The 16,325-nt window shown below is 43.5% G+C and overlaps 1 protein-coding gene across 1 annotated transcript in view; it reads left to right on the top strand.

The window, feature by feature from the left end:
• The window catches only part of FBXW8 (F-box and WD repeat domain containing 8), a 117,860-nt gene that overhangs the window by 14,350 nt on the left and 87,185 nt on the right, over positions 1–16,325 (top strand). Inside the window, exons 3-4 of the mRNA XM_066260489.1 lie at positions 11,595–11,759; positions 15,338–15,426. Coding sequence (XP_066116586.1) covers positions 11,595–11,759; positions 15,338–15,426 — 254 coding nt within the window. The remainder of the gene's footprint in view (positions 1–11,594; positions 11,760–15,337; positions 15,427–16,325) is intronic.

Here is a 16,325-nt window from a genome sequence, read left to right as displayed (position 1 = left end):
CGTGTGTATTTAGTTCTGTGTGGTTTTTTTTTTTTTTTTTCATTTTTCCGAAGCTGGAAACGGGGAGGCAGTCAGACAGACTCCCGCATGCACCTGACCGGGACCCACCCGGCATGCCCACCAGGGGGCGATGTTCTGCCCCTCTGAGGCGTTGCTCTGTTGCATCCAGAGCCATTCTAGCGCCTGAGGCAGAGGCCACAGAGCCATCCCCAGCGCCCGGGCCATCTTTGCTCCAATGGAGCCTCGGCTGTAGGAGGGGAAGAGAGAGACAGAGAGGAAGGAGGGGGGGAGGGGTGGAGAAGCAGATGGACACCTCTCCTGTGTGCCCTGGCCGGGAATCGAACCCAGGACTCCTGCACACCAGGCCGACGCTCTATTGCTGAGCCAACTGGCCAGGGCCAGTTCTGTGCGGTTTTATCACGGGTGTAGATTTGTGTGCCAGCAGTGGAGGTGCAGAATAGCTATCAGTGAGGCTCTCTGCTGTCCCTTTATAGCCACAGTCTCTCTTCCCTTGTCCCCAGTTTTTAAGTCCCGACAACCATAATCTGATTTCGACATCTGTGAGTCTGTCCTTTCTAATTTTCATTTTAAAGGTATGTTTTAGTAATGTGTATTTTCTAATGTATAAATTTAGAAGTTTAGCTGTATAGGTAACAATGTCATGCTTTTCAAGTGAAAGGTAGAAAACTATGCATAAAGAAAGAGGCAAGACCCTGGCCGGTTGGTTCAGTGGTAGAGCGTCGGCCTAGCATACAGAAGTCCCGGGTTCGATTCCAGCCAGGGCACGCAGGAGAAGCGCCCATCTGCTTCTCCACCCTTCCCCCTCTCCTTCCTCTCTGACTCTCTCTTCCCCTCCCGCAGCCAAGGCTCCACTGGAGCAAAGATGGCCTGGGCGCTGGAGATGGCTCCTCGGCCTCTGCTCCAGGCTCTAGAGTGGCTCTGGTCGCAACAGAGCGACGCCCCGGAGGGGCAGAGTATCGCCCCCTGGTGGGCAGAGTGTCGCCCCCTGGTGGGCGTGCTGGGTGGATCCCAGAGGGGCGCATGCGGGAGTCTGTCTCTCCCCGTTTCCGGCTTCAGAAAAATACAGAAAAAAAAAAAAAAAAAGAAAAGAAAGAGGCAAGATGTGGACGTTAAAAACTTAAGATTCATGATAAAATTGGTGAGCAAGAAGTAGGTGTTATCAAAATAAATAAGTTATTCTAGAACTAAAACCAGTATATCAGATCATGAAATTTCAGGTTTCAAGGAAAATGTGATCTTATGATCTTTCCAGATGTGCAAACAGAGAAACTCAAGGCTGAGGTTTTATAGTTAAAGAGCTTAATGAAGTCTTTAAAAGTCGGGACTCCATAGAGCAAGTGCAGCTAAATTGATTTTCATATCATAAATGATTCTGCAGAACTGTCAGTGCTGGCAAAGGGGTCCCTTGGTTCTTAACTCCCACCTTTTCCACGAGACTCCTCTCTCAAGGAGCTGTGTGCAGGCCCAAGACCAAGACCCAGGCTCCCTCAGGAGTGCCCTTCGCCAGGTTGTGGGGGCCCTCCCCTTTGTGCTGGGGACGATGCTGTAACCAACTGAGCTATCCGGCCAGAGCTCCGGCCACCTCCTTTAAACAGGGGTTGTGTTCAGAGAATGCTAGAGAAAAAGGGAGCCAGATGACACAAGAATGACAGTAATCGTTTCAATTACTGTTCACTTTACTTTTGTGTGTTTAAAGTTTTCTATTTTAAAAAGTTTAAAAGAAGAAAGAAAAAAAGCAGAAAGCAAGAGGTTGTGTTTGAATAAGAAAGCACATGTCAGAAGCTGATCTTTAAAAATACAAGCAGTCCTATTTTTTAAAGTGTTGAATTAAAAAAGAAAGTTGGACTTCTTCTCATTCAGTTATTTACAGCAGGCCTACTGTGTGCCATCTGCTGTTCTAAACAACAGTGAACAAAACATTAAAAAACCCCAAAACCCTGTCTTTGAGAAAGCTTACATTTTAGGGTGACAAGAGAAGTGGGGATAAATCAGACAGAAGAGGTGATGTTGGGGTTCTCTTTTAAGTGGACCTAGCAAACATCACAGAGAAGGTGACCTTTGAGCAAAGACCGGAAGGAGGGGAGAAGGAAGCTGTGCAGGTCTCCACAGAGGTGACTGGCAAGTGCAGAGGCCTTGAGGGGAGCACACCTGCTGAGTTTGAGGAGCAGCAGGCAGGTCACCATGCCTAGGTTGTGGTAGGCTGAATAATGCTCCCACAGAGATGTTCTTCTCCTAATCCTCGGGACCTGTGACTGTTCCTTTTATGGTGAAAGGACCTTTGTGGATGTAAGTTAAGGATCTTGTGATGGGGTGATTATTTGAGGAGGTTCAAGATAATGACAGAGCTCCTTATAAAGGGGGCAGGAGGTTGAGAGGAGAGAAAATGCCATGCTGCTGGCTTTGGAAGTGGAAGAAGGGGCCACAAGCCAAGGAATGCAGGTGGCCTCGAGAAGCTGGGAGAGCTGAGGAAACGTGTTTCCCTGCAGAAGCCCCAGGTGGAATGCAGCCCTGCTGCCAACCCCTCGATTTTAGACTTCTGGCCTCCAAACTGTAAAGAATAAGTTTTTTACTGTTTTAACTACTAAGTTTTTGGCAATTTGTTAGAGCATTGGTAGGAAACTAACATGGGAGTGTAGTGAGGGGATGGGGATAAGAGGAGGAGAGATGGTCAGAATGTGAAAGGCACCTAATCTATTAACAGAACTTGAACTTTTATTCTGAATGAGATGGGAAGTCATTGAAGAGTTTTGAGCAGAGGAGTAACAAGATCTGACTTACATTTGAAAAGGGATGATTCTGACTGTTTTATAGAGAATAGGCTATAGAGAGACAAAGACAGCAGCAAGGAGTCCAGGTAGAAAGTTACCGAAATAATCCAGATGAAATATAGTGGTGTGGACCACCACTGTACCAGTAGAAGTAGGCAGGGTCAGGATTGCTAAGGGGCTGGTGAGCAGAGAGGAGGAGGAGTCAGCAGGAGCTCCAAGGCGTTTGGCCTGAACAACAAATGGATGGACCAGGTGGTCCTTGCTGACAAGGGGAAAACAGTGGGATGTGCATGTTGGGAGAAGGTCAGTAATTGGATGTGAGTTCTGGGTTCCATTCTGGGCTGAAGATCTGAATTTGGAAGCACAATCAATGTGCTTAAAGCCATGGTATTTAAAGCCAGGGAAGTGTAGCTAGAGGGAGGGGTGCAGGGATTGTGTCTGGTGCACCAGTGATCAGAGGCCAAGGAGATTAGGAGACTGAGAAACTGGTACCCGTGAGATGGGAAGAAAGCCCAGAGTGCATCTTGCTTTTGAAGCAAGGGATGCAGGTTTCCAAGGAGGAGAAAGTATCAGAGGCATTAAGCACTGCTGTTAGTCCAGCAAGAGGAGCATTGAGAGATGCCCTTTGGATTGAGCAACTTGGAGGTCACTGGTGACCTTGACCAGTCAGTGGAATGGTGAGGGCGAAAGGGAGTGGGTTTAAGAGTGAATGGGAAGAAAGGAAATTGAGATAGTCTGTTCCTTCTCAAGTAGACTTGATATATGAAAGTGTGACTAGAACAATGATACTTTCCCCCCATTGTGGGCCTCACTAGTAACCCTAATCCAGGCAGAGTTAATAAAGCTAATTTTTGAGCCAAGTTTTTTTTTTTGGAGGGGGTAATGCTGCAATTCACAATGGTGCTATAAAACAAGAAGCTGGAGACACTTTTATTAGTGAATTCTTGCAGCTGAGGCTCACTCAGTGGGGCTTTTACTGGGCAGAGCCATTCCAATCCTGATATATTAAAAAAAAGACCATTAGGGCTTTGGAAAATTTAGGCTTGTAAACTTGCACGATTTAATATAACTTAGGAAACCCAAACAATTAGATTTCATTTGGGTGAGACTCTTTAAAATTTAGTTGTGAAAGTTCTTTTTCATGTTGATTTCCCCCCCACCAGGATTCAAAGACATTCTTAAAGCCTGTCATTTTTGTTCTCCTTTAAAAGATGGAGGAAAAAAAGCACCCTCCTTTTATAGTTTGCTAAAGAAATTGTTGGCACATTTCTGCGTTTAATACCTAATTGTAGGTACAATCCTGATCCCTTTTTGGAAGTAATTCTCACCTCTGGCTTTTATAAATCCCTCAAAGAGATTTATTGTTTGTTATCCAAGATTTAAACTTTATCCTGAATATCACTTTCTGCGGAATAAGCCCTGTGATCTGGGCTTAGTGGGGATGGTGCACCCAAACCTCAACTTTTTGTTCTCAGTTTTTCAATCCGTAACCCTGTTGTACAAATTTCAGATTGTGTCATTTAAAACGACCTGGCATTTTCTTTGAAGCTAATAGTACAAACCTGTTTTCAGCTTCCAAAGTGTTTAAGGCCTGATACATAGTGAAACTTCTTGAAAAATTTCTGAAAAGGTTCTTCGTTTTAAAGTGGTTGAAATTTGTACAGTTTAGTTCCTATGAACACTCATCCAGAACGTTTAATTTAATTGGGATCTTCTAGTTTGTCAGCACTGAGCACTGATTTGGATTCTCCTAAAATGCCGGTCCATCTAACACAGTGCAGCCTTGTAACTAATGTTTGGACTACAGCATTACAAAGATGGCCCCCTACTTGGGGGCAGTCTTGTGATCAACCAGACTGTAAGGGCGGTGGCGAAACATATCCCTCCTGCCCATGGGAAGTCACTCATGTGGAAAGGCATTGGTTTGGCAGGTTGAGGTGGGAAGTGGATGAGAATTGCTGGTCTTACTGCCCAGTGTGTAGTTAGTACCTAACACCTCTTAATTGAAGGACCAGTAACCCATTTCCGTGTTTTCTAAAATGTCTTCTGCAGAGCACTAGGCATTTAAGACCTCCTTGTAAAAAGTGTTCAGGAACCAAGGAAGTTTAGGGAATGCAGCTTCTTCTGCCTTCTCTTTAGAGATATGTAACACACCTCAGTCTATTAGAGTAACTTACAACTGAGGAGCTGTTCTGTTGAGCAGGCATTGGAAAGTATTGGTCTATGTAAGGAAATGGTGACTTACATTTGTGTGATCTCTTAGCTGCTATGAGTCTTAGTCCAATAATTACATTTCATAATTTTTACTAAATTGTACATTTTGTAATTTTTACACATCAGGATTATGTATTCCGAGGATCAGGGTAAATTGCCCTATGTTTAGGTAGCACTATCTGCCTTTGAGAATCCATGAGGGTCTCTGAATATTGGCTCTTATCTTAAACTTATTTAACCCTGAAATCCAGGAGTTGCTTAGAGAACTGCTCTGCCCTGGAACTACTGGAGTTGTGACCTGGCTCCATCACAGCTGATGTTGGTCTGTCTCTCTCTGTGCCTCATGATTGCCTAGTACTGAGACTCACTGAGACACAGACAGATGGATGGACACTACCCATGTCATGGACAGGCTCAGCTGTGGACCAGACATGCCAAATATAAAACCATGGTGTTCTGTCTAGTGAAAACTGGAACTCCAGTGTCATGGAGTCATTATCCCATGGTTTATTGTCTGATCACTTGTGATCAGATGAGGGTTTGTGTCCCCGGCGCTGTTAAGGCAAAGATGGAGGAGTGTGGGATGGCAGTGTGGTTAAGTGGATTTGTAACTGATGCTGTGGCTGTGCCCAGGGTGGGCTACTTAATGGACCCATGTCAGCCTGAGGGGGGGCACTGTAGTGGTTTGCCACAGGCTCTGTCCTCAGACCCATCCTGGTTAACTTTTTTTTTTTTTTAAATAATTAAGACATGAAGGCCCACAGACCATATTTTGCAGATGACCTATGTTTGGGAGAAGTCACTAATGCAAAGAATGACAGAATTGAGATGCAAAGATGATATAAAATGCTGGCTGGGGGTATGTGTGCAGTGAGCCAGGATTTAAAATGGATAGAAAGTTTATTAAGTTAAGGATTTAGATTTAAAAAAGAGTAGAAGTAAGAGATGTAGACTTTTTTCTTTAATTTTAATTTGTGTTTTAAAAGACTCTGAAGAATGATAAACACCAAATTGAGGTTACCATTTGGGAGGAAGAAGATGTGGACACTGAGATGCATAGAGTTTTTTTTAGCTTATTAGTAATATTTTATTTCTTAACTGGGCATTCCCTGAGTCTCATAAGTCTTATATGTTCCATTTTCATTTTCGCTCATCTCAGGATTTTCTAATTTCTGTCAATTTCTTATTTGATTTCTTGGTTATTTAGGAGTATGGTGTTTAATTTCCACACATCTATGAATTTCCCAGATATACTTCTGTTAACGATTTCTGATTTTATTCTGTCATGGCCAGAGAATAAAATCAGAGTTTATTTGTCATGGGTTGTGAATTCGTGGCTGTTTGTAATACTCTTAGACCCTTTGTGTGCCTTAAATATTTAATAAAACAAAATGAAGAAGCTTTGGTGGACCTTTAGTTCAGTTATCTACATCCTCATGAAGTAGCAAGTTAGCATCTGATAAAATCCTGTTCATGGTGCTTGACAGTCCATAGTTGGGGTATTGTTTAGTCTGGAGTACCTCATTTGAAGAGCGACACTGTGGTGCAGAAATACTAGGGTAATTCAGAGATAACGGGTATGGGAACTAGTCCTGTGGCAATTAGTTGAAGGAAGTGAGTAGTATTTATACCAGTAAAGAAACAACTAAGGGGAAATGTGATGACTGTCTTCAGCCATTTGAAGAACTGTCAGGTGGAACAGAGAATAGAGTTATTTTTTTCAAAAAAGCAAAAATCGGAGCCAGAGGTGGAATCTGTTTTCTAACCATTGGAAGGAAGTTCTTTGTCATAGAGTTGCCTTGAAGTGAGTCAGACTGATTTGGGATGTCAGTTCTTTACCAGGAGCCTTTCACTAATCAGGGGTGTTGTGAGGAGACTTCCTGCAATGATGGTTCCTATTTTATTTTTTAAAATGATATTACAGATAAACATTGATTCCACTTCTTTATGCATTCATTAGAAGATTTTTATATGTGTCCTGACCAGGGATCAAACACACAACCACAGTGCTCTAACCAACTGAGTGACCTGACCAGGGCCTTTCATTCATTCATTCATTCATTCATTCATTCATTCATTCATTCATTCAACTCTTTCATTCTTGACTTTAGTAATTTGAGTCTTCTCTTTTTTCCCTTGGTCAGTCTGGCTAAGTTTTGTCAATTTTGTTGATTTTTTCAAAGAACCAATTTTATTTCCTTGATATTTTTTATTTCACTTATTTCTGTTGTAATCTTTCTTCTGTATGCTTTGAGTTTAGTTCTCTAGTTTTAAGGTGAAAGGCTAGGCTACTGATCTCACATCTTTTTCCATATGGGTGGGAGTTTATAGCTATAAATTTCCCATGTAGCATGGCATTCCCTGAGTCTCATAAGTCTTATATGTTCCATTTTCATTTTCGCTCATCTCAGGATTTTCTAATTTCTGTCAATTTCTTATTTGATTTCTTGGTTATTTAGGAGTATGGTGTTTAATTTCCACACATCTATGAATTTCCCAGATATACTTCTGTTAACGATTTCTGATTTTATTCTGTCATGGCCAGAGAACATACTTTGTATGATTTCAGTCCTTTTACATTTATTCACATTTGTTTTATGACCTAGCATGTGGTCTGTCCTGGAGAATATTCCATTGTACTTGAGAAGAATCTGCACTCTGTGCTGAGTAGAGTGTTCTGCGGGTGTCTCTAATGTCTACCTGGTTTATAGGCTTGTTTGAGTCTTTTATTTCCTTGTTGATACTCTTCTGCTAAGTTATTTTCTTCATCATTGCAAGTGGAGTATTGAAGTCTCCAGCTATTATTGTTGAACTGTCAAGGCACATAAGAGAGAGCAATCAATGAACATCTGTGGTGCCACAGTGAAGAATTGATGCTTCTCATCTCTCTCTCTGTCTGCCCCTCTCTGTCACAAAAAAAAGAAATTACTTTGGATTAATACCAACTTAATTTCAATATTCTACCAAAGCTATTCCAATATAACTTTGTTCCCTCTTTCTTCCCTCTTTCTTTGTACTGTTATTTCATACACATTATATCTTTATATGTTACATGTCTATCAAAACAGTTTTATGTGTCAGGCAGTTGTCTATATAATCAGACAAAAATGTTGCAAGCAAAAATACATTAATACTGTCTTTTATATTTACCTATGGAGTGACATTTACTGATGTATTTCATTTCCCTGTGTAGATTTGAGTTGCTGTCTAGTTTCATTTTAACTTAAAGGGTTCCCTTTAATATCTCATTAGAAGTCAAGTCTACTAGAGATGAATTATTATTATTTTTTGTTTATCTTGGAGTATCTTCATTTCTCTTTTATTATTTGAAGGTTAGTTTTGCTGGATATATAGTTATTGGTTGACAGTTTCTTCTTTCAGCAATTTGAATATGCCACCCAATGGCATCTGAGGAGACGCATAGAAACCCTTGTGCACAGTGGATCTTTCTTCTCTTGATGCTTTCATGATCCTCTCTGCCATTAGCTTTCAGCAGTTTGACCATATTGTGTTGAGGTATGGATCTCTTTGAGTTCATCCTTCATGGAGTTTGTGGAGGTTTTCTTGACATGTAGGTTCATGTTTTTCATCAAATATGGATAGTTTTCAATTATTATTTCTTTAGCTATTCTTTCTACTGCTTTGTCTCTCTCCTTCCTTTCTGGAACTCTCATAGTGTTTATGTTAGGCCACATAGATGGTGCCCCACAGGTTTCTGAGGCACTTTTTGGTTTGTTTGTTTGTTTATTTGTGTATTTTTTCCTTCCTTTTTTTCTTTCTTAGACTGAATAATCTTAATTGATCTTAGGTTTTCTGATTCTTCTGTCAGCTCAAATCTGTTGTTGTGTCCCTCTAGTGAAGTTTTTATTCTGGTTATTGTACCTTTTAACTCTAAAATTCTATTTTCTTTTTAAAAAAATTTGCATCTCTTTATCAATATACTCTACTTGATGAGACAGTGTTCATATCTTCCTTTATTCTTCAGACCTGCTTTTCTGTAGTATTTTGAACATACTTATAATGGCTGATTTAAAGTCTTTTTTTTTTTTTTTTTCTTTTCATTTTTTTCTGAAGCTGGAAACAGGGAGAGACAGTCAGACAGACTCCCGCATGCGCCCGACCGAGATCCACCCGGCACGCCCACCAGGGGCGATGCTCTGCCCATCCTGGGCGTCGCCATGTTGCGACCAGAGCCACTCTAGCGCCTGGGGCAGAGGCCACAGAGCCATCCCCAGCGCCCGGGGCCATCTTTGCTCCAATGGAGCCTCGGCTGTGGGAGGGGAAGAGAGAGACAGAGAGGAAAGCGCGGCGGAGGGGTGGAGAAGCAAATGGGCGCTTCTCCTGTGTGCCCTGGCCAGGAATCGAACCCGGGTCCTCCGCATGCTAGGCTGACGCTCTACCGCTGAGCCAACCCGGCCAGGGCGATTTAAAGTCTTTTGTGTAGTAACTTTTAACAGCTGGGCTTCCTTGGGAACAGTTTCTATTGACTGCTTTTTCTTTTTGTACATGGGTCATACTTTCCGGTTTCTTTGTGTGTCTCATGATTTTTTGTTATAAACTGGACTTTTAAAATAATGTAGCAACTCTGGAAATCAAACTTTTCCCCCTCTGGAGGGTTCACTATTTTTGTTATTGCTGCTGTTTGTTCAGTGACTTTTCTGGACTAATTCTCTGGTTTGTGTTCTTGGTCATGTATGACCACTGAAGTTTGCTCAGTTGCCTAGTGGTTAGCTAGTGATTGGACAGAGATTTCCTTAAATACACTGAACCAGTACATTTCCCAGCCTGGTTGAGGTACACTCTGCATGTTGGAGCATGTCTTTAGCAGGCCAGTAGTTTACACTTTGCTTTAGCCTTTACTTCCTGCTTGTGTAGAGCTTCAAGGTTTGCAAGAGTTGAGAAATCAGGGTCTTCTAGGTCTTTCTTGAGCACACACACATTTCTATTCATGAGTATAGCATTCTCAATTCTCAGAAATACTGATATATTGGAGCCTTTCAAAGCCCCCCAGTGGATATGCTATTCCAGGTTTTCCTTCTAAGCCATTTGGTCATTCTCGTTTTAGCCCTGGTTGGTAAAGCTGCCTTAGGCAGCTGCAATGTTCAACAGTTGTTCATTGTTTTTGACAAATGCCCTGGAGATAGGATAGGGTGTGCTCTGAGTCAGGTCAGATAAAGACTGTCCTTCAGAATAGAGCTTTTCAGGAAGCTTCCAGACAGGTGAAATGGTAACGGTTCTCGGGAGATGGCCCTTTTGGGGAGCTGTAAACCCACCTGTCCCCTCCCGCAGCTGTGCTAGGCTGGTGGTTTCCACAGCTACTGTAGTTGCCAGGCTGTTGGTTTTCAAGGCTGCCATGGAGCTGGAGGAGGATGGGATTAGCAGAAGTTAAAACAAAACAGAGCTTCTCACCGAGATTCAGCTATTTTTCTTGAATAAATGCTCCTCACAATGTTGCAAACCTTTAATTAATTTCCAGAGTTCTGAAAAGTTGATTTTGACAATTTTTGGCAGTATTCTTGTTGCTTTTGTGGAGGAGCAGATTTTTGGAGATCTCGATTCTGCAGTTCCAAAAGCTCACTCCCTATCAGTTCTCCATTAAGTGCGGCATCCTTGTGCATGAGCGTCTGCCACACACATGCTGCACGCTTTCTCTTACTTTGTCTCCTGTTCTTTTTTCTTGTCTGAGCATTTGTTGACTTGAAGTGGCCCCAAGGGAGTGTTAAAGAGCACAGGTTGCTGTAAACCCTGGTCACAACTTACTTTATTAGATTTAGAGGTGAGTGGGATGGGCTGCAAGCAGAATGAGTTGCAGACCTGAGGCCACGTTGATGTGCCGGGTCATTTCTCATCCCGCCAGTGGGGTTCATCTTCTGCAGTCTGCCCCACCTTGCCCATCCTCTGGTGATGAAATAAATTTGTTGTTCGCCCAGTTAGGGCTGGAAGACAAAGCACTAATAGCTAAAACAGCCATTTCCTCTGGGTACTATTGGGATTTGAAAATCAGTCCAGACATAGCATTCATTTCTCTGTATCAGATCTTACAGCCCTGGTTAACAGCTTGAGTTTTCTGTTAAATATTTTTTAAGGCACACATTTAAAATCTAGGTTTTCACACATAATATAAATTTGAAATTCTCCCACAAGCAGAAGTTTTGAGTTATGGATATTTCTTTTATGATTGCTTCTTTCAGAGGCCATCGGTCTGCAGCTCTGTAAAATGAACATACAAGTGCTTGTTGGTGAAGTCAAGTGATTCTGTTCTGCCAAGCTGTGTGCGATTGTATCTCTGTTAACGTTACAGTGTGCGATTTTTGCCTTTTATGTATTTTTTCTCTTTCATGTTATACAATACTTTAACCAAGTAGTCTAAAATGTGATATTAGATAATCCAACAGTCTTGAAATCTTAAATGATAAAATTGGAAACATTTGCTTGTTGTTTTTTTTTTTTCCACCTCGGCATGTTTTGTTAACGAGACATTTTATACTGCCATAAACCCAGGGCAATAACAAAGGTGTTGATTGATTTTTGGATGACAAGGGGCTTCTCTAATTGCAGGATTTGACACTTGTGTCACTTCTGCTGTTTTAGGTGAGCAAGACATGGAAGGTGATTGCGGAAGATGAAGTGCTCTGGTACAGGCTGTGCCAGCAGGAAGGGCACCTTCTCGCGAACTGCATCTCAGATTACTCCTGCTGGAAGCTCATCTTCCAAGAGTGCCGAGCCAAGGAACACATGTTAAGAACCAACTGGAAGGTAGGCAGTGGCCAATATCATTACCTGTAGAAGACTAGCATACAAGTTCACGGGGATCCAGGCCTGGGATTGATCATCGAGTCCTTCTAATTACAACCTGAGGTTAACTGCCAAAAGCAGAGGGTTGGGGGGGCCAGGCAGTGAGTATACCAGCCACTGTTGGTGACCTGTTGCCTGTTTATCCAGCCACCCTGTCCAGGAGCGCCCTGTCGCTCTCCAGGAGAGGAAGTGTGGGAGGGAGCGCTGGTCGCTTGCCCGCTGGTGGTTGGGGTCTTTGGTGTAGTGCTCCATGCAGCCCCGTCACTTCCACCATCTCCCTGGATGGACCAGGAAAGCCGGAGCACCCCCTGAATACAGAAGAGGAGCCATTTCCAGTAAATGTAAGAGGAGATTTAAATGGCTCTGAGTACTGTCTTCTCTTCCCTCATATAACCTACTGGCGTGCTTCCATCACATTTATCACTTCAAAATCTCTACAGAAATATTAGATCACAGCTCAGAATTTTCACAGTGAAGTGTTTCTGACGGGGATGACTGTCAAGAGCAGCGATACCTACAGCTGCCCAAGGCATGACTGGATGGCAGGGTGGTAGTCGTTCCTCCCTGTCCCCGGGCAGCTGGATAGTCGGTTGTGTGGACAGGATAGAACTGCACTCTTTCCTCTCCCTTAAAGGCCAGTCCTAATAGACTTGGGGATGATTAGGCTTTTGTTCGTTATTGATGGTGACATATTGCCTGTGTGCACGTCTGTCCCTAGTCACCTCATAACCAGGTTCATGACCAGTACTCTGGATCTGGGAAGCCTCTCGCACTTTCTAGCAAAGTTAATAAGAGCAGTGGTTCTCTAATCAAGGTTCTCAACCCCAGCACTGGTGACAGTGGAGGCGCTGTCCTGGGCACTATTGGGTGTAGACCAACATTCGTAGTGTCTACCTAGTAGTTGCCAATAGCATTCTCTTTCTCCCCCTGTTATGGCCTAAATGTCTTCCAACATCTTCAGATGTTCGGGGGGGGGGGGGGCATAGTCACTCCTGGTTGCTAACACCTTTTAAGGAGAATTAGCATAGCTCTCCTTTCGCAGGCCAGTACGACACCACACTAGGTAAGAATCACATGGGCTGCAGTTTGCGTCCTCACCAGGTGATAAACTCCTGTGCAGGGTCCCTGTGGCCTGTGTGCTTGAGTGGGGTCTGTGTGAGGGCCATGAGAGCGGGGCAGGCAGGAGGGGTTGACACCTGCTGAGACAGGCGGGGGGAGGGGGGAGACAGAGAGCAGAGCATCTAACGCTGGTAGCAGGGGCTGTAATTTAAGGAAAGCTCGAGAGTTGGGCATTAACCAGGGCCTTTCTGTTTGGGAAGAAGGGATACTTTTGAGGTTGATGAGCTTGAGGGCTGCTGATGATCTGTGTTCAGAGATGTCAGAGCCTGAGAGAGAGCAGCAGCTATGTTCTTTGTTTCCTATTAGAGAAAGCGGGGGGAGGGAGAGTGCACCTTCCTTGTCTGGGTCGGGGTGGCAGAGGTGAAGTGGTTTAAGACCCCAGCTTGTAGCATCTGCCCCGTCATCACAGTACACAGGCTACCTGCAGTTTAACTGAACATCTATTTGTCTTTCTCTAACAAGTGCAAAGCCCTGTGTTCACTAAGTGCTTAATAAGTGGTTGTCAGTTGAATGAACTGGAGTCAAAACTGCAGGCAGAATGTGAGGGAGACTTCTCTTGGGAGTGTCTGGACCCATTTTTTGACAGTGTATCAATGAAGACTGTATTGCATTAGCTGTAAGGATGGGATCCTCCTGATTCTAGAATGAAAGAAAGCCCTAATAAAACATGAAAGTAGTGTTCCAGCAAGTTGCTTTACCTTTGTTTTCTCACCTCTAAAGTGGGGCTCGGAGTAGCCCTGCTCCTAAGATAGTGGAAGGGTGATTGTCTAATGTTGTATCTGACGCTCCTTTTGCAGAGCTGGCCCACGCCCAGTGCTCAGTTTGTGCTGGCCGGAGAAGCTCACAGGCCTTGTCATGCAGACGGTGTGGTTTGGTGCTAGCGGTGGTTGACTTCAGGATGGGTTGGGCAGGTGCTCTGGTTTGGTGTCTGGTCAGTGTCTGGGAACTTGAGTAGGAGCCCCTGGGTTCTCAGGTATTTCTGCAGAGGTGATGACCTGTAGCTGCATGCACTTCCCTGGACCTGCAGCTCAGAGCCAACGTGGACATGGTTCGATTTGCTGGTTGCGGTAGCTGTAGTATTCCATTTCCTGGACTTTGTATTGACTCCCTTCACTCTGGTCTTCGGGGGATTTCTCTGAGACCGGAATACCAGTGTAGGGGTGCAGCCCCTGTGGTGGGGGTTGGGGGGAGTCACATGGCAGAAATTAGTAAACGCCACAGCACATGGGTTTTGATCTCAGGCCCTCTCCTTTTCTTTCAACACCTCACCCCTCAAAAGTGCTCTGCAGCTCTTATGATTTTGGCTGTGGCCCTAGCACTGATGACTCCCAAGTCCTTCCCTTCCATCCCCATATGTCCACTGGAAGGATGTGTCCAGTTATGTCCCTCAGCCTTGGAGTTGGACATCAAGTGATATCATCATGCAGATTATCTTACACAGAGTGTAGACTATAGCTACTTAGATGTTTGTTTTAATGGATTGGATGTCATCAGCTGTCTCCTAATAACATAAGTAATAAGAGTGGCTGCCACTTGTTGTATGCTAACCATTGTGCATGACACTTATACACATTGTTTCTAGTCCTTGTTCAGTCCAGCTGAAATTACAATTACTTGGAATTCTCAAATACCTTTACTCATGCTTGCTTTTAGCTTAACTCTCCCAGTCTTCCCAACATTTCACATGTAAATACTTTATATTCCTTCAGAGTCCCTTTATTTTTATTTTAAAAGTAATTATTTTATGTGTAGAATTGAATCAGTAATAACTGTCATGGTACACATAATTCAGAAGTCTGAAAGGGTGTCCAGTGGAAGATGCATCTTTCTCTCGCTGCTCCTCCCGGACCTGGCCCCTCCCCTAGAGCAGCCGATGTTGCGGGTTTCCTTTAAATGCAGTCTCCATGCACCTCTGAACTCTCAGTAGGGAACAATGCCTTTTCTTCCTTGTCCCAATCCTGATTTTTCCCCTTTGTGCATACTTTGTCATTTAATTCTATGAGTTGTTTATAAGGGTTAACAGATAAAAAATCATTAAATACATCCTCTCCTCTGAATGTTTTAATCACTTTACACAATTTCTTCAGATACTCGCTACTGTTAGCCTCCTGTGGATTGTAGTCATTTGTGCTCACATGCATCCTTCCTGTCCCCTTGGGCGTGGGGGTGGGTGTGGGGGTAGGGGCAGCGTCTCACACCTGTGCACTCTAGTTCTTGCTGGTTATATGTGTGTGGTTTAACTTGTGAATGCTGATAGCTTAACATGTTAGTTGTCATTTTTATCCTTTTTATCCTGTCCAGATGACTTGGAACACAGCACATGCTATAAAAACTCACTGTGGAGCGTGGGGGAAAGCGACGTGCTTTGTCCCTGGCTGTCCCAAGAGTAACACAAACTGCACCCCCTTTTCCTTACGCAGAGCCGCAAGGGTGCTGTGAGTGAACTGGAGCACTCCCCCGACGCAGTGCTGTGTGATGTGCACTCTCATGACGGCGTCGTCATTGCCGGGTAAGCCACAGCCAGTTTCACTTCATACTCTTGACCTTGAGGTCTTTTTGTTTTTCCCGCACCGTGTTCTAAGTCCCTGCGACGCTAAAGCGCATTCTCGTACAGACGGCCGTGTGGGTGGGGATTCTGGTCTCCAGTGTCGGAGCATCTGAAGTGAGTGGAGGGAATGGATCTGTAACCATTGGTCTCAGCGTGCCTTTCCTCACTGGAAAATCACTGCAGTGGTGTGTTACATTAGTTTTCCATTAAGGCAAACAGTCTGTATTTTATGAAGACATAAAAAAGTCAAGCAAGAATAGTAAGTGTTGGCACAAAGAGGTCCAGTCCTAGCTCTCTTGTTCTGAAGCTTTTATTATTGAGGAAGGGCTGTGGCCACACACAGTCTTCCTTCCCCACCACACAGTACATATTTACTATTTAACTTGACCCAAAATAGGCTTTTTATATGTCTCCATGGCCAAGAAACTTAATTTTAGCTTCTGTAGATTCCTCTGGCTTCTGTTCTAAAAACCACTTTCATGCATTCTTCATATTTCACTACATAGATGTAGTGTTTATGTATTTCTTTAATGTATAATAAAAAGCTCAGTTTCCTCTTTTGGATGATGATGTCTTGAACTAGATTCTCAAATTGTGTATTTAATGCTATAGAGACTAGGACGCTTAAAATTCTGAGTCTGGGTTGGCTTTAGAGTGAGCCACTCGAGAGAGGTTCCTACCTGGAGGAAAACAAAAACAAACTTTCAACTTGACAACTTAGTAGTAGCAAGTTTTCCTTCAAAGAAAAATCTTTCCCTCAGAAGCATTCCTTAAAGAGCAACACTTGAGTTGGAATTGCAGTCATTATTATTTTAATATTTTGTGGCATGCCGTGCCTGTGAAACAGTCTTCTTTGCTTT

Source organism: Saccopteryx bilineata, chromosome 2 (assembly GCF_036850765.1).
Source record: "Saccopteryx bilineata isolate mSacBil1 chromosome 2, mSacBil1_pri_phased_curated, whole genome shotgun sequence".
Classification (NCBI taxonomy): domain Eukaryota; kingdom Metazoa; phylum Chordata; class Mammalia; order Chiroptera; family Emballonuridae; genus Saccopteryx; species Saccopteryx bilineata.
This window is presented reverse-complemented; position numbering and strand designations above follow the sequence as displayed.